Source organism: Heterocephalus glaber, unplaced genomic scaffold (assembly GCF_053883595.1).
Source record: "Heterocephalus glaber isolate CG9 unplaced genomic scaffold, H.glaber_assembly_v1.0 deba00001720, whole genome shotgun sequence".
In the NCBI taxonomy this organism is placed as follows: domain Eukaryota; kingdom Metazoa; phylum Chordata; class Mammalia; order Rodentia; family Bathyergidae; genus Heterocephalus; species Heterocephalus glaber.
The window spans coordinates 9,528,893-9,551,031 of NW_028258433.1; the positions used below are offsets into that span (position 1 = coordinate 9,528,893).

Consider the following 22,139-nt stretch of genomic DNA (forward strand, 5'->3'; position numbering starts at 1 on the left):
TGTAAGTAAAATTAGGAGGTAAGTAAGTCTGGATAAAAAAATGGATTTTTCTGTGACTACACCTGTATGCTTGCCTTTAACATAATTTCCTAGAGTTTTCATAGATTGAAATATGGTTTTGGCAATATGGATAAATTTGTATGCTTTTAAACTTATATAACAGCTTCATTTTAAAATTTCTGAAAACTGTTACATGACCGATTTATATTTAAGTTCATGAAAATGATGCAGGCATTTTAAGGATAATTACTTCTGTCTAAAAATTGTACTTCTCAAAACCACGGTGTCAAGCAACCTAAATAAAATTGCAAAAGCAATTTGGATACAAACAACTTTTAAAAAATGTTTTTGTCCCAAAAGATATAAAACTTTTACTGTTAGTTGATTCTTAAAATTATCAAAAGGCAGACAATCACAATAGGTCTATTCCAGCTTTATTTAAAATTTTAATTTCAAATGAAATAACATGACACTGATGCAAAAGAATACAATCAAAGACTGAAAACAACCTAATTCATTTTCCTAGTTTGCACAAGTCTCCAGGCACCAGTTAAATATCGAAGTCGTATAAAAAGTAGGTCCTTGCCCATTTGTAGCCAACTCCAAAATGGAACTAATTTTGAACCTGCAAGTAAAAAATTAAAATAAACAAACTTGAATTCAGGAGAAAATATATTAGTTTAAAACTATATTCTAAAAGTCAGCCTAAATGATCTTTGTGAGCTGCTAGCACCTTAATTTATTTACATCTCACACAAAACAAAAAAATTAAACATTTCAAAGATGGAGATATAAGCCATAACAACTATCCTTATTATACAGTGGTTAAAAGCATATGTAGAAAAGAAAATTTGCTAAGACAACTGAAGATCTCTACAGCACAATGGATTCCACAGTGGAAAACAACATGTATATAAACAAAATATGGGTTCAATGTGTGAATGAAAATTGTTTGAAATGGAGATTGCTGTCAAGTGAGAATGCAGCCAGAGTTGATGACACTGAGCCTCGGTACTGCTTTATGAGCAATGATTCAAGATATAATAAATGCTCTATTTCTGAAGACTTTCCTGAAGTGTCTCAACTTTATGAAAGTGGATTTAAGACTGTCTATTCACAATTCCCTCTTGGAAGCTTGGTTTTGGGAAAATTACGGAATTGGCTGAGTTGGCCAAGGAATCCTTTGTCCTGATTCTTTTAAAGGGAAATATGTAACCTATGATTCAGATGGAAATGTTGAACAGTATAACATAGAATTCCTGGGTGATCCCCATTCAAGATCATGGATAAATGCAGAATTTATTGAACATTATAATATCACATTAAAGATTTTAATTGAAAGATTATAATAATGTCTCAAAGATCTAAGTTTATGAAGATGATTACCAACATTTTTTAGCTTCTAAAGAATGATTCAACTAAATAAATACAAACTAGTTCAACATATGTTGAAAATACATGAATGGATTTAATTTAATCATTTATTGTAATATGGGAGAAATTGGTTGTTCAAGTGGAAATTTAGATTTTAAAAGTATGTTGAATTAGTATTCCTATTTAATATTTGTCCTGGTCTAATTGCTAATATGATTAGTTAAAGAAAGAAGCAACAATACACCAACAGAAAAGGAAGAAGCAAAATACATTACTAGATGCTTATATATCTGGGCTTCCATGAAAAACAAATTGAAAAAAAAATTATTGTAAACAAAGATGAAGTGAATCATTTCCCAAAAAATAAAAACATCTTGAAGAATAAAACTTGGAAGCATTTGAAGTGTGAAAATTTCAGAGGGCTCTATATGGAGAACAAGGGACTGTGTATGGTTAGGTTCTAGAAATACTGCATACAACTAGTTAATGAAAGGCAAACACTTATTTCTACATAGGTTGCAATCATAATAGTGAAAAATAAAGCCTATGATCAGGTCGAAACAGTTTGCCCAGACCTCTGTCTCAGGCTACTCAGGAATATCAGTGTAATCAAATGTCTGATTCACATACCATAGTGGATTCTTACAAGCATTACTTGTACTATTCCTGCAGATAAATGAACATCTATCAGGAGGATGGTTTAAAATTTCATTATCATTTTTATACTTTCTCCTCAAAGAAAAGGTTTTTGACTACTCTGAATATATATATCATAGCTTTCTTCTGAAAACACTACCACCAAAGCACTTTGTAGATATCAGTCGTATTATTAATCAGGGGACAAATATTATCTTCATTCCAGAAATGAGAAGTTAAGATACTTCTAATTCATATTATGATGCAGCTATCTGTGTAATACAAATAAGCAAATGACATCAACAAGACCTGTTTTTTACTTTTTCCCACTTCACCTTCCATACAGTCTATATTTGGCATAGCTCAGTGATGGTGAACCTTAAGAGCTTTCAACGGTTAACAAACAGCCAGCTGTGGCACGCATGCCATAGGTTCACCACCACTGGCATAGATCAATACAGACAAATGAACAGACTGATGCTGAGCAATCATTTCACCTGCTTCTCAATTCTCTGATTTCAGGCTGGTAGTGGTGGAGATTAGTTAAGTTTTTACAAACTCAATTTGATTCAGCCAGACACCAAGAGGTGTGAATCCTGGACTACATAGTTTGTATAGTCTCAAGCCTACTTCTTTTTTTCTTTGGTACCGGGGATCAAACTCTGGTTCTTGCGCTTGCACAGCAGGCGGCGAAACCACTGAGCTAAATCCCCGGCCCTCAAGCATACTTCTTAATCTCTTTCTGCCCTGAACATCTGAGGTTACAGAGCAGAATGGCTTACTGTAACACTTCTCAAAATAAAAGCCCCATGCACTCATGGAAGAGAAGGACTTTGAGTCACTGCTGTTCCCACACTATGAAATAATTTAGGTTCATTCTAAGGTAAGCAAAAGAGAAGACTAGAATATATTTTAAATTCTATACAGCTAGAGCTGCTTATACTCTGCTGAAAGGAATTATAAAGATTTATGTTTGATTTCAAATTACAAATATTCTTTCAATTTTTTGCATATATATACAGATAACAGATAACAGTTTAAAAAAATGGTTCTCACCAAATATGGTGGTGCAGGGCTAAGACAGAAGTAGCACAAATTTAAGCCTAGATCGGACAACTTAGTGACTTTGTGGGATCTTGTTTCAATAAAAAATAAAGAGCTGGGGATTTAGCTCAGTGGTTCTGCCGCCTGCCTTGCAAGCGTAAGGACCCGAGTTCGATCCCAGTACCAAAACAGACAAAAAAAAACAAAACCAAAAAAACCAAAATAAAAAATAAAAGAGGGCTAGTGATGTAGCTCAGTGTGTGGGGGGAGGTGTGGGGGGGGATGTGAATGAACTATGCATGGTTGGAGTGAAAACACTTATAATCTTGTATTTAACTTTGCATGGTGGGGTGTAGGTATTTGATTAATAACCACTGAGTGGTAGATAACATAATACTAAAACACGGTGATGCAAACAATAAGGTTTTCCTTAAAAGGCTTTCAATCTTATTTCTAACCTCAGATTACCATGACCTTGGCAGGAGACTTATTGAAGATCCGAAGAAAAACTGAAGAAATAGAGGAGGCAAGCCAGATAAAGAGGCTGAGTGGACAACACTCTGCAGGGAAATGGTCCCTGTGTCCAGGCTGCTGAGAAGGTCCTGCTGCAAAGAATGGAGAGAAGAATGATATACTTGCCTTCAATTTCAGTCCAGTTGACAGCAATTTCTGCTATTGGAATTTTAAAGTACTGTGCTATGTACAGCAGTTCTACATCAAATGCCCTGAAATAGAAAATACATTGATAGTTATTTTAAAAAAGACAAATAGAGCATACTTAAATATCTACCTTGGGAGATTTTTAAAAAGCTTACAAAATAGATGTAAAACTTTTACTGTAAAACTGAAGATCAGATTCACAAAAGGTCAAATAATTGAACACTGAGCGATTCAGAAACTTCAAGACAAAAAGATATTTAAAATGTCACTACGTAAAATTTAAAGAGAAATGCTGTAACCTCTACCATGACTCAGAGGTAAAAACAGCCTTGTGTGGTCCAAGAGAAAATTTAATCCTGGAAATTTGCAAGATGAATGTTTTTTTTAATCCCAACTTTAATGAGGTCAAGGTATAGAACTGATAGCTTTTTCAATCAACTCGTAGCCAACAAAGCAGAACTCTGCAGAACTTTAGAAGAGAACGTCCTTGATTATTTACTCCTATCATTGAAGGATCAAGGTTTCTTTTCTAAGAAAGTATCCCTGGAGTCTTGTCTTTTCCTGTTCCCTTCCTTGTCTTGGACAAAGTAGTACTGGCAGCTGTTGAGGTGAAAAGCTACTTTAGTGTGAAATACTACTTTGGGTGTGAGTAAATACATATGTAAGAATTAGGTATACTATCTCTATACATATCCACTCTTACTGATACTTACATATTGCTGCAATTAGTTCTAGTTTGGATCCCCTATTCATCCCTTCCACACAAGACAGGGTGTTTCTTAAACCTCCTCTTCAGTCAGCCCTTTGCTTTTGGTCAAATTTGTTTTCCCTAGAGGTTTCGATCCAGATATTTTTCCGTATTCTATGTAGAAAATTTCTCTGAACCAGTTGCTACCTTTCACTGGAAGAGATAAGCCACCACCCCTTACACACTCTTCATGTTCTTTGATTGCCTCAAAAGTCCTTAACTGTTTAGCTTTCCATTCTTGAGTCATAAAGACCCCCTCCTTTCCTTTTTAGGTTGCATGGAGCACAGTTCAAACTTTCAGGGCTTGTTTTTAAAACATGAGCACAGACAAGAAAATACTTAAAACCCATTTGTACTTGATTTCTCGGATGCCAGACAACATGATCTGTAAATTTTGTTTTGGCCACAATACTATCACCATCCATTATGCAGCTGCTTTAAATTCCAAGTATCTGGATAATTTAATATAAAAACTTTTTAAAAAGTGTTTTCTTATCCTAATAAAATACTCAGTGAAATTGATAAAATCATCTACAGAAGTGGGTTCTTTGTTACTGAAGGGATTATATGAAACTTCTATCTAGAATTGTGATACCTAATGAAAGAGAGTTTCAGTACTGAACCTGGTGCTTAACCCTTAACTTTCCAATATAAAAACAAAATATTAAGCCAAGTGTGGTGGTGCCTGGTTGTAATGCCAGTACTCTGGGAGTTTAAGAGGATCAGAAGTTTGAGTCCAGCCTGAGCAACTTAGTGAGACCTTATCTCAAAAAATAAAGGCCTGGGGATGTAGCTCAGTGTGAAGGCCCTGGATCAATCCCTCATATCACAAAATGCAGAGGGGAATGGGACAGTAGCTCAGAACTTTCTGGGTTCAATCCTTACTGCTTAAAAAAAGCTAGTGGGGCCGGGTGTGGAGATGCATGCCTGTAATCCCAGTACTCAGGAGGCAGAGGCAGGAGGATCATCAGGAGTTCGAGGCTCGCCTGGGCTATACAGTGAGTTCTGGGCCAGCCTGAACTACAAAGCGAGACCCTGTTTCAAAAAACAAAACAAAAACAAAAACAAAAACAAAACAAGCTAGTGGACCGAGTTGTAATGATAGTCAATAAACTGAACCCAGGATTAAATATTTTTAATGGGTATCAGTATATAGTCAGTGACTTATCAAAGGTAAAAATGCAAGAATGATGTATGAGGAATAGGAAAAATAGGCACTGATTAGTTGGAATCACTTTATATTAAAAACGAAACACAAACCACTGTAGATTGAAAGAGTTTTGCTTATACTTTTCTCTTTCTAAACAATTTAGAACATGAAGATGTTTATTATAAAAACTTCCAGCTCATATCACCATATTATAAATGCCCAATCTGTTATCAAAGCAAAACATTTAACTAAAATATTGGATACTTATGGACAAAGTCCATACTATTAGAAGCAGTATAAGGGTTACTCTTCAATTGCTTTTGTAAACATGGGGTGGGCAGAGCTGCCTTCTGTTACTCAGTTCCTGGGAGAGCTATTGTCTCACAGAAACAATCCTGAGGAACAAAGAGCATTTGAGACTCCATTAATCACAACAAATTCATATATAACCCCCCATTCCTTTCTGAAATTTTACTGAAATTAAAGTAACAAGACAGAAGAAATACACAAGAACAAAGAGGGGAGGTGATGACAGTAAAAAAAGATTGGCCATGCATGGCGATGCACGCCTGTAATCCCAGCACTCAGGAGGCTGAGGCAGGAGGACTGCCACAAGTTCAAGGCAAGCCTGGGCTACACAGTGAGTTCAGGGCTAGCTTGGTTTACATAGAGACCCTGTGAAAAAAAAAAGAATCAAAAGAAAGCAAAGTTAAATTTGGAAGGTGTAAAATAGTTGGTTAATTTGTTAGTAACTAGAAGTAGTCAACAGCAGTGGAGAAGCCTAGAAGCAGGCTAATGGGTGCCAGAGCCCTGAAGGCTCAGGGGTCAGGGGCTCAAGTGATGTCTGGAGGGCATAAGAGGTAAGGGAGAGGCTTCAACAGGAAGCCTCCCTGGACAACTGTGTAAGACTTTCCTTCCCCACACCGGCTTCTATGGATGTTGACAGCCAGACTCCTAGCTCCTAGGCAGGAGACAGATCCCACTTTAAGGGACAACAGCTAGCCTAGAGGCTAACGTCAGGTATACTTTCTCTCATGTGGATTCCTGGTTTAATTTGTGGTAAAATCTACCAGTGAATCAGAAGCTCTGCCCTTGCACACAGCTTTGGGTGAGTGTTAATATAATAAGAGTCATCATCTGAGGAAAGATTTTAAAAATGAAACGGGACTTGAAAAGAATTATTAGAGGCAAAGAACTAAACTTCAAAGTGCTAACATTCAGAGAGCTAGTGAAAGACACTTTAGTCATGAAATAAGAATAGACCTAAAAAATGAATATTGGAAAACAAAAAAGAATTCTAGAAAATTAAAATTTGGCAGCAAGAAATAAAATCAAGAGGAGGGCTGGATGATGAATTTGAGAAACTCTCTAAAGAATAAAAAGAGAAAAGGGGAAAGATAAAATTATAGGACCAGCAAGAAAGTACTACATTTGTTTGTAAAAGATAACAGAGGAAATGGAGAGAAAAGATTGTCAAAGAAATGATTAAAGAAAATTTTTAGGGGGGAGAACTAAAGAACATGATTCATTAATAAGGAGTGCAGGGCCAAGAAGGTGAGCCGGTCCCAGCACTCGGAAGGAAGCTCCTGCCTCCATCCCAGGCTCCTAGGGCAGTGCACCTCAGCTGGTCCCAGCACCCGGAAGGAAGCTCCCCCGCCTCCATCCCAGGCTCCTAGGGCAGAGAAGCTGAGCCGGTCCCAGCATCCAGAAGGAAGCTCCCCTGTTGCCATCCCAGGCTCCTAGGGCAGTGAAGCTCAGGCGGTCCCAGCACCAGGAAGGAAGCTCCCCGCCTCCATCCCAGGCTCATAGGGCAGTGAAGCTAAGCCGGTCCCAGCACCTGGAAGGAAGCTCCCCCGCTGCCATCCCAAGCTCCTAGGACAGAGAAGCTGAACCGGTCTCAGCACCCGGAAGGAAGCTCCCCTGCTGCCATCCCAAGCTCCTAGGGCAGAGAAGGTGAGCCGCATGGGCGCCAGAAGCACACCCCCTCCACCCCGGGGAAATGAGAAGACACATAAACAAGCCTCAAAAACAGACTTCCAGATCACCTACACCAACCCCAAAGGGAAACGAGATGGAACAATCTGATACTCCACCACCTGGACTCTCTGAACTGGCAACAAAAGAGGATCTGGGAAAAATGAAATCAGAAATAATTACTCAGATAACAGCAAGATTTTGCTCATGGTGCAAGACATGATTAATAAATCTAGAGAGGACACAGATAAAAAAATAGAAGATCTGAGGAACATGATGGAATCCCAACATAGGAAACGAATGGAATCCATAAAACAGATACAAACAGATTTCCAAGAGATTAAAAACTCCATCGAAAGTCTGTGCAACAGAATGAACCAATGTGAGGATAGAATTTCACATATAGAAGACAAGATTGCAATTAGTGAGGAGGAAAAGAAAAATTGCTTTAAAACTGTAAGGGAACATGAGAAATCAATCCAGCAGCTGCTAGACGATGCAAAGAAGTATAACATAAGACTGATTGGAGTCAAAGAAGAAAGAGGAGAGAGTGCAGATGACATAAAAAAACTGTTCACAGAAGTGATGCCAGAAAACTTCCCATGGAGGGGAAAAGAACTTGACATACAGATAAGTGAGGCATATAGGACTCCAGCTAGCCTTAATCAAAAAAATCTACACATAGGCATATAATAGTTAGGATTCCAGAAATCCAACAGAAGAATAAAATTCTACAAGCAGAGAGAGAAAAGAAACAAATCACATACAAAGGAAAGCCCATCAAAATCACATCAGACTTCTCAATGCAAACCCTCAAGGCAAGAAGAGCTTGGAGTGATGTATTTCAAGCTCTAAAGGAAAACAGCCTCCAATCCAGATTGATGCACCCTGCAAAACTATCTTTCAAAATTGATGGAAAAATAAGATACTTTAATGATAAAGAGCACCTCAGGAACTTCATGAATACCAAACTGGCACTCCAAAATATTTTAGACAATACCCTAGGAAAAGACAATGAGAATCACAACCTCAGGAAACCCAGCAGAATGAATCCATTGGGCATGACAAATTAAACGCAAAGGGGGAGGATCCAACAAAAAGAGAAAGTCATGACAAGGCTTTTAAAACTTTTAATTTCATCTCCCTAATGAGTGTATAATTCAATCTTATTATTGTACTGATTAGTATTTTTATGATTCTAGAATTGCACACTATTCCTTGTGCTGTACTGGCTATTTATTATCTTCTTATGTCTACTTTTTAATTGGGTTGTCTATTAATGGGCTCTAAGAATTCTTTATATATTCTGGTCATAGGTTATATGCATTGGAAATATGGTTTAAGGACTTTTCATTTTAATGATGTCATTTAAAGTTCTAAATTTTGATGGAATCTCATTTATCAATTTTTTTTCTTTTATACATCATGGTTTTTGTATCCTAGGTAGTTCTTGCCTACCCTGAATTCATAAATATTTTCCCTTATAATTTCTTCTTAAAGTTTTATACTTTTAGGCTTTCTTATTTAGGCTCATAGATCCCTTCAAGCTATTTTCACGTATGGAAAAAAAGGGTTGAGGTTAATTTTTTATATACGGATACCAGGTGTTCTAGTGCCGTTTGCTGAAGACACTATCTCTTCCTCGGCTCTTGAATCGAGTTTATATTCTATAAAATGCTAATGTTAAATAATCTTTCAAAACTCAGTGGACCATATATGTGTGGTTCTATTTCTAGATTCTCTGTTTTATTCCAATGATCTATATGTCTTTCCTTACACCAACACTGCCTTGATTACTGTAGCTTTAGAAGAAGTCTTAAAATTGGGTGCTAAATGTCTTCCAACACTGTTGTTGTTTTTGGCTTTTCTGGGTCCTTTGTACTCCTACATAACTTTTAAATTTCAATATCCAGTTCTTCATTTATAGCAAGTATAACCAGACCTGAATTTTTATATATACCTTGTGTTTTCTATTCCTGCTAAATTCAAGTACAAGTTCTAGGGGCTCCTAGAGATTTCTTAGTATTTTCTCTGTAGATGATCATTTCATCTACATATAAAGATTTTGCTTCTGCCGTGCCAATCTTATCCTAGTTGTGTCATTTTACTGCCAGACTATTTTGGTTTAGACCTATGTTTCAAAGTCTAATGGACAGATGAAGAGTAGGCATATATGCCCTTGTTCCACACTTTAGGGAGAAAGCATTGTATTGTCTCCATTCACAGAAGGAGTTTTTGTTGGAAGTATGGAGTACATGTCTTTGATCTGTTGAGAAGTTTCTGTTCTACTTGTAGTCTCCTGATAGCTTTTACCATGAACAGCTGTAGAATTTAGTCCAATACTTTTTCTCCAACTAGTGACAGGATCATATGGCTTCCTCCTTTCCTCTGTTAAAATGATTATTTTTCGGGGTGGATCTTCCAATGCTGAACCAACACTGCCATCCCTATAATAAAAACACTTTCTACATACTGCCAGATCTGACTTCCAATAGTTTGTTTTGTTAAACAAATTTCTATCTATGTTCATACTTTTTTCTTCTATTATCTTTATCCAGTTTTAGGATTAGCACAACGTTGAGTTCCTAAAATGAGGCGAGAAGTGTTCCTTCTTTTTTCTGCTTTAAATGTTTGATATAATTTATCAATTAAAATGTTTATGAGCCTGCTGTTGTCATATAGGTAGGTTTTCAAGCTAGGAACATACTTTCTTTAATAGGTGCTATTCAAATTTTATATTTCCTCCAGAGTTACTTTCTTTAATTTGTCTTCTAAGTTACTTCTTAGAAGTTGTCAAATTTATTTCAAAAACGATTTTTGTAATATGCTTTCTATATCTTTTTAAATTCTGTAAAATCTGTGGTAATATTTCCTAGATCTTAGTATTGTAATTTAAAAAATGTATAACTGATATTGTGTAACAGGAAGAAAAGGTCTAAAAGAGCAGGGGAATTGGGAGGGGTAGGGGAAGGGAAAAAAGGGAAAGGAAAAAATATGAGAAGAGGAAAATAATGGAAACAAGGTCTTTGGAAATAGGGAAGGGTGGAGGGGGTGAAGGGAGGGCAAGGGAAGGGGAAAAAAAGTAAGAACCAAGAGACTCATGTAATGGTACAAGATCTCAATGATGAATATAACTGTATTTTATACCTAAAATGTACCAATAAAGTTAATGGGAGAAAAAAAAATAAGGAGTGCAGGTAAAACTGGATATTCATATGCAGATGAATAAAACTGGACCTTTATCTTATAGCATCTACAAAAAGTACCCCAAAAGTGAGTTAAAACATTGACATAAGCCAGGGATTTAGCTCAGTGGTTCCACCACCTGCCTTGAAAGCACAAGGTCCCGAGTTTGATCCCCAGTACCAAAAAACAAAAACAAAAACAAAACAAAACAAAACTTCGCCATAAGACCTGAAACTATAAAACTACTAGAAGAAAACACATGACATTAGTCTAGGCAATGATTTTTCAGATTTGACCTCAAAAGCACAGGTAACAAAAGCAAATATAGATCAAATGGGGTGTAACAAATTAAAAGCTTCTACATAGCACAGGAAACAACTAACAGTACAACAGAGGACCTCTGAATTGAGAGAACGTATCTCCAAGCCATATATTTGACAAGGGGTTACCATTTAAACTATGTAAGGGATTTAACTCTATAGAAATAATAAATAATAATAATTAATCTGATTAAAATAGGGGAAGGATCTGAATAGGTATTTCTCAAAAAACATACAAATGTGCAACAGCTACATTTAAAATCTTCCACATCATGAGTCATTACAGAGATACAAATTCAAAGGACAATGAAATATCACCTTACACCTGTTAGACTGGCTCTTACCAAAAAGACAAAAGGCAGTAAGTGCTGGTGAAGACACTGAGAAAAGGGTGTACACTGTTGGTGGGTGTGTAAATTTGTACAATCATCATGGAAAATAGTATGGAAGTTCCTCGAAAAACTAAAAATTACCATAGGATCTAGGAATTGCACTTTCAGCTATTTACCTGAAAGATCGTATATCAAGGAGATTACTACAATCCTGTGTTCATTGAAATACCATTACAATAGCAAAATTATGGAATCAAGGGCTGGCGATTTAGCTCAGTGGCACTGCACCTGCCTTGCAAGTGGAAGGTCCTGAGTTTGATCCCCGGTACCAAAAAAACCCCCCAAAACAAAAAACAAACAAAAAATTATGGAATCAACCTAAGTGTTCATCAAAGGATGCATAAAGAAAAAAACTTGTCATGTGCAATAACAGGGATGAAATTGGAGAATAGTATGCTAAGTGAAATAGGCTACACCCAGAAGGACATACTGTATTTAAGCCATACTGATCTCATTTACTGGAAGACTCTACAAGTAAACTCAAGAGGCAGAGAGTAGAATGGTGGTTATTGGAGGCTGAGCATTGAGGGAATGAAAAGATGATGGGCAAAGAGTACCAAGTCTGTCCTAGACAGGATCTTTTATACCCCAAGATCTACTGCACAGCATGGTGAACAGAGTTCATAATAGTGCACTGTACATTCCTAAATTGCTAAGAGTAAATTTCAAATGTTCTCACCAAAAGAAATATTTGAGGTGACAGATGTTAGCTAACTTGCTTTAATTACTCATTATATTCACAAATTTTGTACCCCATAAATACATGCAGCTATAATTTACACAACTTTATAATAAAAAATTTTATTACTTAAAATGTTTATTAAATGAATCAATAAACTTTATTATTTGAGAAAAAACTAAAGGGCCCAAGTTTCTAGATTTAGATGGCCTATTGAGTACACCCTAGAATGCATGAAAAAGAACCACATGAATAAGGCCTAAAACAGTATTTCAAAACACTGAAGAAACTTTCAAAAGGGGGTGTAAACAACATGCAAAGAATCAAGATTCAGCTTCTCTTCTGAATTAGACTCCTTCACAGAAACAATGAGTGCCAAACACAACAGTGGAATGCTTTCAGAATTCTTAGAAAAAATGATTTCCAGTGTACAACTGTTTTTCCATTTACTCAAAAAGTGAGAGTAAAGTAAAGATCTTTTTCACATTCAAGGTCTCATGTTTTTAGGAAGTTAGCAGAGAATATGTGTTAGTAAAACTGGCATGAAGCCATGTAGCAGGCTAGAGATCCCCTAGAAAGATACAAGCTAAAAAGATGTCTAAAAGAAAAAGATGAAAATAAGGCAGAATGTGCTGTGTTTGAATATACTGAGAAATAATTATACTCCTAGAAGAAATATAATTTATTTGGCCAAAAGTAAGTTTCAGATCTGCAGTAAAGTAATGCAAACAAAAACATATTCATTATCTTCAGGAAAATAAAAAGTAGTATAAGCAATATAATCACATTGCACTCACATGTGAATTATCTGTACATAGCTATATCAATCAAAAGCGATCTAACAAAAATTTATTTTAAAACTGTCTCAGAAGTTTAAGCGTTGTATTTACACTAGTTAATCTTGATTGCCAACTTGATGGAACTCAGAAACAGGAAACTAGAAAAGCACACTTCTGGGTGTGTCTATGAGGGTGTTTCCAGAATGGACTGGCATGTGGGCCAGCAAATTGATGGGAGACCCATCCTGAAAGCAAGCAGCATCAACCAATAAAATGAGGGCCCACAATGAACAAAAGCAGAAGGAAGGATAAAGTACCACGCTGCAGAGGCTCTCTGGCTTTCTCTCTTTCTCCGCTTTCTGGCATGAGGTACCCGAGAAGCTTTCCTCGGCTGTATTATATACCTAAAAGCAATGGAGCTAGCTGACCATGGACTGAAATCTCTGAAACTATAAAGCAAAAATAAATCTATTCTCCTTTAAGCTGTTCTCAGGTATTTTGTAACAGTGAGAGAAAGGTGAATAACAAATGTGGAGAGTGTATAGGAATTTTAGAAAAAGAAATTGTTAGTCACTTACTTTCCATTTTGGAAAGTAATATTTGAAACTGAAAAATTGAGAAACAGCTATGCAGATTAATTTTCTGAAAGCAAACACCATACAGCAATAGCAAAGAAGAGTTGTGTGCCCTTGTCTTTCCTGATTTAAAGTACAGTAACAGGTAAGCTGAAATAAGAATCAGTGACAAACTATTACTGTGGTGAAGGATATACGGCTAAGCACATGATACATGCATATCTTGTGATTCTCCTTTACAGGCACAAAATAAACATAACTGGATCCTAAAGAAAAATGTGAATTTAAAATTTTAAGTGAGGTCAATACTATCTCAATCAAGTCCTAAGTAAATAATTAAAAAATCATACTGGGTGTGGTGGTGTACACCTATGATCGCAGCTACTTGAAAGGCTGAGGCAGGAGGATTGTAAGTTTAAGGCCAGCCTATGTAACTTTGTGAGACTCTGCCTCAAAACAAAAATTAAAAAAGGGATGGGATATAGCTCAGTGGCATAGTAAGCGCGAGGCCCTGGGTTCAATGCCTTTTACTACAAAACAACAAAAACAAAATCCAATAATGTTTTTAACTTCACACAAACTCATGTGCATGTGCGTGCGCGCGCACACACACACACACACACACACACACACACACACACAAGCACACACACACAGTGCTGTCCAGTACTGTACACTGAAATGGGGCAAGTCTAAAATGAGATGTACTGGAAGTTCAAAGATGCAGTAAAATTAGTTCATGTTTTATCACAATGAAATGACAATATTTTAGATATATTATGCTAAAGTATATTATTAAATTCTTACTTTTTAATGCAACTATGAGAAAACTTAAAATTACATACATATAGCCTGAATCTATGCTTCATATATTTCTACTGGACAATGTTGCCCTAAAACAATCCTGACAGGGAAACTTCATGACTTTTAGGTAATAAACTCTAACCTTTCATGTTTCAAGCAAAATAAAAGACTCCTGGCCAGGCGTGGTGGTCTACACCTGTAATCCCAGCACTGTGGGAGACTGAGGTAAGAAGATTCAAGTTTGAGACCAGCTGGGCAATTTAGTGAAAATTTGTGTCAAAATAAAAAATAAAAAAGGGTTAGGAATGTAGCTCAGGACACAGGCTCTGGGTGCAATCTCCAGTCCTGGGAAAAAACAAAGCAAAACAAAAAAACACTTGAAAATTAAAAATAGCATCCTCCATTTCAAACCCTTCCCTTCAAACTACAAAGAACGGAATTCCTAGGACCTCCTGCTGTACCTTACAGGTGATTTACAAGTATCTTATACAGAAAAGTTTACCTCTAGAGCTGCTGCTTCTTTTTCCCACTGTTCATAAAGTTAAAAGAAAAAATTTTACTGTGTATAATTAACAGATAAGACCATATATATTTACAATGCAGTACTACTTTGCCATAAAGGATGAGCTTCAGACATTTATAGCTAAATGGATGAACCTTGAGACCTTACTCTTAAGTGAAATCAATCAGACACACATGTTTAAATACTGCACTGTTTTTCTGGTTTGAGAAAATGAATGTGGAAATAAGGACTGAGATGTATAATGGATGTTGGGAAATGGGAAGAAAGTGTTCAAATGGGAATGGGAACAAGGGAGGGGGGAGGGAGAAAGGAAGGAAGGGACAAGAAAAAAAGTGAAAATAGAAGGCAAAAATGGAAACAAAGCTTCTGTACAAAGGGGAGGGGAGGGGGCTTGAGGAGGGGAATGAGATAAAATAAACTTTTTCAGAGTAGCTGTCTGTCTTCTCTTTTTCTGCCCTTTGCCAAATAAACTCCTTTATATATATATATATAAAAAAGACCATATATATTTAAGGTATAAAACGTCACGTTTTGAGAAAAATGTATGTTGTGAAATGATTACTACAATCAAGCTAATTAACATATTTATCACCACACACATATACATACAGCAATTCTCAATTTCCTCTGCTTAGAAACACTTTAAACAGTAGAAGTCAAAAATACTCTTTAACGAAAAGAAAAATCTCAGCATCTCACTTCCAGAGATAGATTAAAAGAAGCAAACACCATTCTAAATAATTTCTTGGTATTTCTATAATTAATACATCTTGAAAATAAAAAGTTGGCAGTGCCATATACATTGCTTTGTAACCTGTTTCACTCAATGAAGTGGATCCTTTTTACCTCAATAAATTTGTATCCCTTAATGACATAATTAATAGAGCTTTTTCCATAACCCTGTGTTATGCCTTGTCTCTAAATGTTCCCCTCTGTATGCAAAATAAATTTAATTCTAAAGCTACAGTTTCTTTAAAAAAGTTACATGATACGTTTCTAGAGAGACAACAGATCTTTGTAAACAGATGCTTGAAAAAGGTAGAGACTTCAAAGATGGACATATTCTGGGATAATTAGGCAGATATCAAATGGGAAGAGGATTCATACAGAATTCATGACTAACACTAAGTACTGATTACTTCAACAATATTTACTTGGCACCTGTCATGGGCCAGGCAATATGTCCAATAGTGCAGGGTCTCCTAACCACTGAGAACTCAATGAACAGCAGGTTAGTGGTGTGTGAGACAGTGAAGTTTCATCTGTGTTTATAGCCATTCTCCATCACTTGCAGTACCGCCTGAGCTCCACCGTGTGTCACATGATCAGAGGCATTAGATTCTCACAGAAGCATAAACCCTACATGTAAACTGCACAAGAAATCTATGTTTCAAGCTCCTTATGAGAATCTAAAGTCTGATGATGTGAGGTGGGCTGAGGCAGTGATGCTAGTATTGGAGAGTGGCTGCAAATACAGATCAACAGCAGACAGGGTTGACTGCACAGAGACCATCATAAATCAGTTGCTTGCAGACTCATATCAAAACCCTATCATATTGCCTAGTGACTGGCAAGTGACAATTAAGCGGCATCTGGTGGCAGGCTTTACAGTGGCCAGTAGGTTGACGTACTTCAATTGTACAACTGCAGCTGGTGGCAGGCTGACAGAATCTGACACTTATTTTAGTCCATACATGGCCACTCGATTATTTTATTTACCACTTCAATGCTTAACTCTTTCCTGCATTGCACACTTGTCTCAGTCAGTTTTGATAACAAGCTAACCCTAGGCCAAAACAAGTAAAAACAAATATTATTGGAGAGCTTCTATGAAAAGGGGAAAAGACCTAATGATGAGATAGCAGAAGACTCTAAGGCTGCCAACAAAAAAGAGCTGCATTTAACAGAAAATAGCAACAGTCCTACATAAATTATGGTTTCATTGTAATAGGTGATCCATACTCCAAGCCTGCTTTGTATATGTGGTAACCAACTATCCAACAAAGGCATAAAACCTTCAAAACTGCTTTGCCACATGGAGACCAAGCAGTTACATTAAAAGACAAGTGTTTGGAATTTCTCAAAAGAAAAAAATATGAATATGAACAGCAGAAAGCCACTACTTCATCAAGTGTCTGGACTGACAGCATCAGTCTTAGCAGCTGTGTTGCTAAACTTAAGAAGTCCTTTAGGCTGGGGATGTAGCTCAGTGGCACCGCACCCGCCTGGTAAGTGAAAGGTCTTAAGTTCAATCCCTAGTACCAAAAAAAAAAGAAGTCCTTTAATATTGATGAAATTCCTGTTGTTAAGGATGTTTGTCCTGAACTCTTGGGAGAGGCTGCAGTGACCCATGGTCTTCTTCTGGCTCCCACCATAAGTAGACAAACTGATGAATTAGGAGAAGATATCGAGGCACAATTATTAGGATTAATGGGTCACTGTGGTCCGCAATCCAGAACAATGAGTCTACCAAAGTTGACAAGGTAACAATGCTGGGTTTTGTGCCATATATTTTTCAGGAGCATGTGCATAAGGATGTGTTGTGTGTACTTTTGTTGCCAACCAATACCACAGCTGCAGAACTATTCAAGTTTTTGAATGATTACATATCAGGAAAACTGAATTGGTCCTTTATGTCAGTAAATACATGGACAGAGGAGCTGCCATGACTGAATGGCTTTTTGGTTGCACTGCTCTGGTCAAAGAGGTCACTTCTGACTGTGTCTACGCATGTCACCTATAAAGAAATGATGAAAAATGTCACCTGAACTTAACAATGTTTTGCAGGAGGTGATTAAAATTATCAACCACATTAAAGTATATGCCTTTACCTCACATCTGTCTGCTCAGCTCTGTGAGGAGATGCACACAGAGCACATGCCTCCTCTCTAATACAGAGAAGAGGGCTTTCTAAAGGTAGCTCACTGGACAGAGTTTTTGAGTACTGAGAGCTATTCAAGAGATTAAAAAAAAGTTATCACTTGCAGTACATTTTAGTAACAAAGAATGGGTCACAAAACTTGCTCTTGTGACATATTCAACCTCTCGATACACTCAATCGGTCATTTCAGGGGAAAATGACAACTGTGCAAGTTGACAGATATAGGGGCTGCATTCAAAGCCAGACTGGAGTTATGGGGGTGACAAGCACTGGGACTTTTGACATGTTTCAAATGTTAGCAACCATTTTAAAAAGAGACTGAGCCAAGGTTTTCATTCTCCCAGTGCACGATCACGTATCTCAGCTTTTAAAAGAATGTGAGCATTACTTCCCAACCACAAAAGACTCCTGAACTGGAAAGGAATGGACCCATGGCCCACTTGTGAATAAGCCAGGTGCACTAGAAGAGGATCAACTGCTGAGATTGCAAATGATGGTGGCCTTAAAATTATTTTTGAAACAAGTTCAAACCTCTAAACACTGTGGATTAAAGTAAAGGCAAAATATCCTGAGAATGCCATAAAAACATGGTAAAGTTTACTTCTATTTCCAATATCCCATCTTTGTGAAACAGGGTTTTCTGCAGTAATAAAAGTAATGTGAGATTATGTAGTAGATAGGACATAATCAACATTATTTTGGGTGTCACTGTCTCCCATCACCCCCAGACAGGACCGTCTAGTTACAGAAAAACAAGGTCAGGGCTCCCACTGACTGCATTATGGTGTTCTATAAATCTTTCATTATATATTATAATGCAATAATAATAGAAATAAAGTGCACAATAAATATTATGTGCTTTGAATTATCTCAAAACACTCCCAACCCCATCCATGGAAATATTTTCTTCCACAAAGTCAGTTCCTGGTACCAAAACAGTGGGAAACTGCTGTAATACTGGGATAAAATAGTAAGTGAAAATCAGGATTCTTGCTCTTGTAAAAATCATGTTTCAATGGAGAGGAAGAAACATTAATAGAAAAATCAGAATCACTGATGTGACAGATGAAACAAATAAAGTACACTGCCTCCAACAGCATGTAATTGGAACACCTGAGCTAATCTGGATAATGAGGCAGACTACCCTAAAGAAGACCTAAAGGAGAAGTAGTTGAGAAGGGAGGAGTCTGTGTGTATACAGGAATGAGGTCAGACTATGCAGCATCCTTTAAAGGCTGTGGGAAGCCACTGAAGGACTTTAAACTGAAGAGGTGCATGTGATCAATTTTAAGTTTTAAAAGGGCCCCTTGGGCTGCAGTCTGATATTCGGAGACTAAGGATGATGTCGTAGATGATGGGGCAGAGATGGAGAGCTATGAAAAGACCAACAGACTTTGGTCAGGGCTTGGATATATGGAGGGCCTGAGGGAATGTCAGGGCTGACACAAAGGTTTCTAGGTTCTGTATGACAGTGCTTACTAAATAGAGGTTGAGAGCTAAGGTGAAGTCTAGAGCAGACAGATGCTGAGGGAACAGTGAACTTCAAGAGAGGGCTCAGAAGTATCAAATGCCTTCAATGGATTAGGTACGACAACTGTTTAACAGGATCTAAAGGAGATGGGACTAAATCCTTATTGAAGTGGGATATGAGAAAATAAACAACAGTGAATAAAGACCACTCTTTTCAGAAAACGCTGATTGTGGAAGGAGAGAGACAGGGCTGGAGCTGGAAGGGCATGGGCAGAGGTCAATGGAGAGAGCTTGGGGAAAGATGTGCCACAGAGAAAAAGGGTGAATACACAAGAGAGAAAAGAAATGAACAGGATCAGGTTTTTAAGAAGATGGAAGAGTATGCAGAGGTTGGAGAATTGCCCTTACGTGAGAGAACTTATGTCTCTGAAAGGAGGGAAAGGAAGGAAAACAGGGGCATTATCCTGCTTAAAATTCTGCTATTTCTTCAAAGGATAAAAAAAAGGAAGCTTGAAGAAGCAGGATGTTTTCAGGCCTCTCAGTTGATACTGTCTACAATTAAGGCAAATATACAACTTTCAACCATTTGTTGGGGTTTGAGTACTTTCAAAATAAGATTCAACCTAGCAAAAGTGTAAAGTTTACAAACATAATATCAATTTTGTTCCAATGTGGAAGTTCACTATGAAAATCGAATGCTGCTATTATCTGAAATAACTGCTGAGTAATAAGACATGCCAGATACATCCAGTTAGAAACCTACCATCTTTCAATGTGCAGAGATGAAAACGTCCGTGAAGCTGCTTCTCGGGTTAATAATTTGAACCCACACTGTGTGTCCCTGATTCCTTTCACACAAAGGAACCGCACCAGAAAGTGGAACCCATACATGAGGAGAGTACGGAAGTAAGAACGCTGAAAATAAAGACAAAATATAAATGACTTTTCCATTTGTCTGAGACACTGCAAGCACTTGGCTATAGACAATTGCATTTTAGTATTTCACTGACTGGGCACTTCTTACACAAGTATAGTCATCATTGTTCCAAGAGCTTCACAGGCAAAGTATACTAAAGGAATAGTGAAAATGCCCACTGCCACAGCATTGCAGAAGCACTGGAGAATAGCTTCTGATTTTCTGAATGTAGAGTCAGACAAGACTGAGTCACAGGATCTGTGGGAGGTCAGGGCTTTAGTCTACCAGAAAAAATAGGTGTGTGGCTTTTATGAGCAAGGAAAACATTTCATTCATCTATGAATTTTATGCCTCTTTGATCCAAATATATTTCAGTTTCAAAAAAGTGACAGTAGGGCTTGGCGGTGCATGCCTGTACTCTCAGAACTCTGGGAGGTTGAGGCAGGAGGATCACAAGTTCAAGCCCAGGCTGGGCAACTCATTGAGACACTGTCTTAAAAAAAAAAAAAAAAAATCAAAAATGGGCTGGGGAATGTAGCTCAGTGTGAAGGTCCTGGGTTTAATCCCTAGTACCACAAACACATATGTACACACATACAAAAGATAAAAAATAAAAAAGGGGACATTTCCAGGTGACATTTCCAAAACAAAACACCAAGATCTGAGCCTGTATTTCAATACTTATCTAATACTGAAAGAAAATGTAAAGTATCACAATTACTACAGACTAGAAAAGGGTTTGAAAAAACCCCCCATCTTCTCTAATTAGTTATGCCAGCTATATAATTAAACATATAGCGAAGATATACTTCTTGAAAAATTTGGACATTAAACTTTAGTTTTTAATACAATCTGAAGATTCAATATTCTTTTTTTGGTACCAGGGATCGAACTTGGGACCTTGCACTAGCAAGGCAGGTGGTGGAACCACTGAGCTAAATCCCCGGCCATGAAGATTCAATATTCTTATTAGTGATTATTATTGATAGTAACAGGAAATAAAATTCCACTAGTCATTAAACACTGTAAGCTTTAAAACATAAGAAGAGATTAATATCATTGTATTAAAGACTTTCATATTTAAGATTTAAAAAAATACAGTATCTTTTAAAATGTTCTATAGTTAAGGTAATGGACCCACAGAATGATGAATTTCTTTCTTACATTCATAAGCAACATATTAAGAGTCTATGGAAGAGCCGGGGAATTAGCTCAGTGGTTTTGCTGCCTGCTGCACAAGCGCAAGGACCCAAGTTCAATTCCCAGTATCAAAAAAAAAAAAAAAAGAGTCTATGGAAAACATTTAATGTCTCACAGTATAAAATGTTTATTTCTCCTTTTGCTTTTCATAATTATAATTTCAGTATTATTCTTCATTCACAAGGCTTTATCTATCATCATCCCACAGAACGATAATAGAGAAAAAGCACCACATTGATTAGACCTGTTTGAATCCTGCCTCCACTAGTGATTAGCAGGCTGACCTTAAGCAAGTAACTTCAACTCTGTTTCCTCCTTCATAAAGCAGGAATGATGATGCCTACCTCCCAAAGTCATTGTAAGGGTAAGACAACATTACGCTAAAGCCTTTAGCCAAGAGTCTGGCACAAAAATAACAGGAAGTCAATAATGGTTTTATAGGAAGAAAGCTTCATGGCTTACTTTACTCTCCTGGCCACAGTTCCACTTGTGAAATAAGACAGGAAGGGAAGGGAGAATAAATATTTATCTATGAGATATATAAAGTAAATTTTAAAATATAATCTAGCACTTCTCATTTATCACCTGGACTCATTAATTATGTTTTGATGGAAATATGTCTTACCTCTCTAAGTAGATAGGGTAGAAACCTCATCTTAAATTATTTTGGGGATCTCACAGCTTGCTTAGTGCCTTCCATATTAAATACTTCCAATAAATACTGGTTGACTGATTAAACCTCCAAAAGAGCATTTATGCTTAGGAAAGGAACAAATAGAAATCAAAAGACAGAAAAATAAAAATTAAAGGCAGAAAAACAATACCTGG

The 22,139-nt window shown here is 37.0% G+C and overlaps 1 protein-coding gene across 3 annotated transcripts in view; it reads right to left on the reverse strand.

The window, feature by feature from the left end:
• Positions 1–417: 417 nt before the first annotated feature.
• Positions 418–22,139, reverse strand: part of Alg5 (ALG5 dolichyl-phosphate beta-glucosyltransferase) — a 49,895-nt gene continuing 28,173 nt past the window's right edge. For 2 of the 3 annotated variants that reach the window (XM_004854716.4, XM_004854715.4), the window contains exons 8-10: positions 19,959–20,110; positions 3,694–3,779; positions 418–625 (exon numbers count right to left, since the gene is read on the reverse strand). In XM_004854716.4, coding sequence (XP_004854773.1) covers positions 510–625; positions 3,694–3,779; positions 19,959–20,110 — 354 coding nt within the window. In that variant the 3' untranslated portion in view covers positions 418–509. Of the gene's footprint in view, positions 626–3,512; positions 3,660–3,693; positions 3,780–19,958; positions 20,111–22,139 lie in introns of all 3 variants that reach the window. The other variant, XM_004854718.4, reaches the window with a different exon arrangement.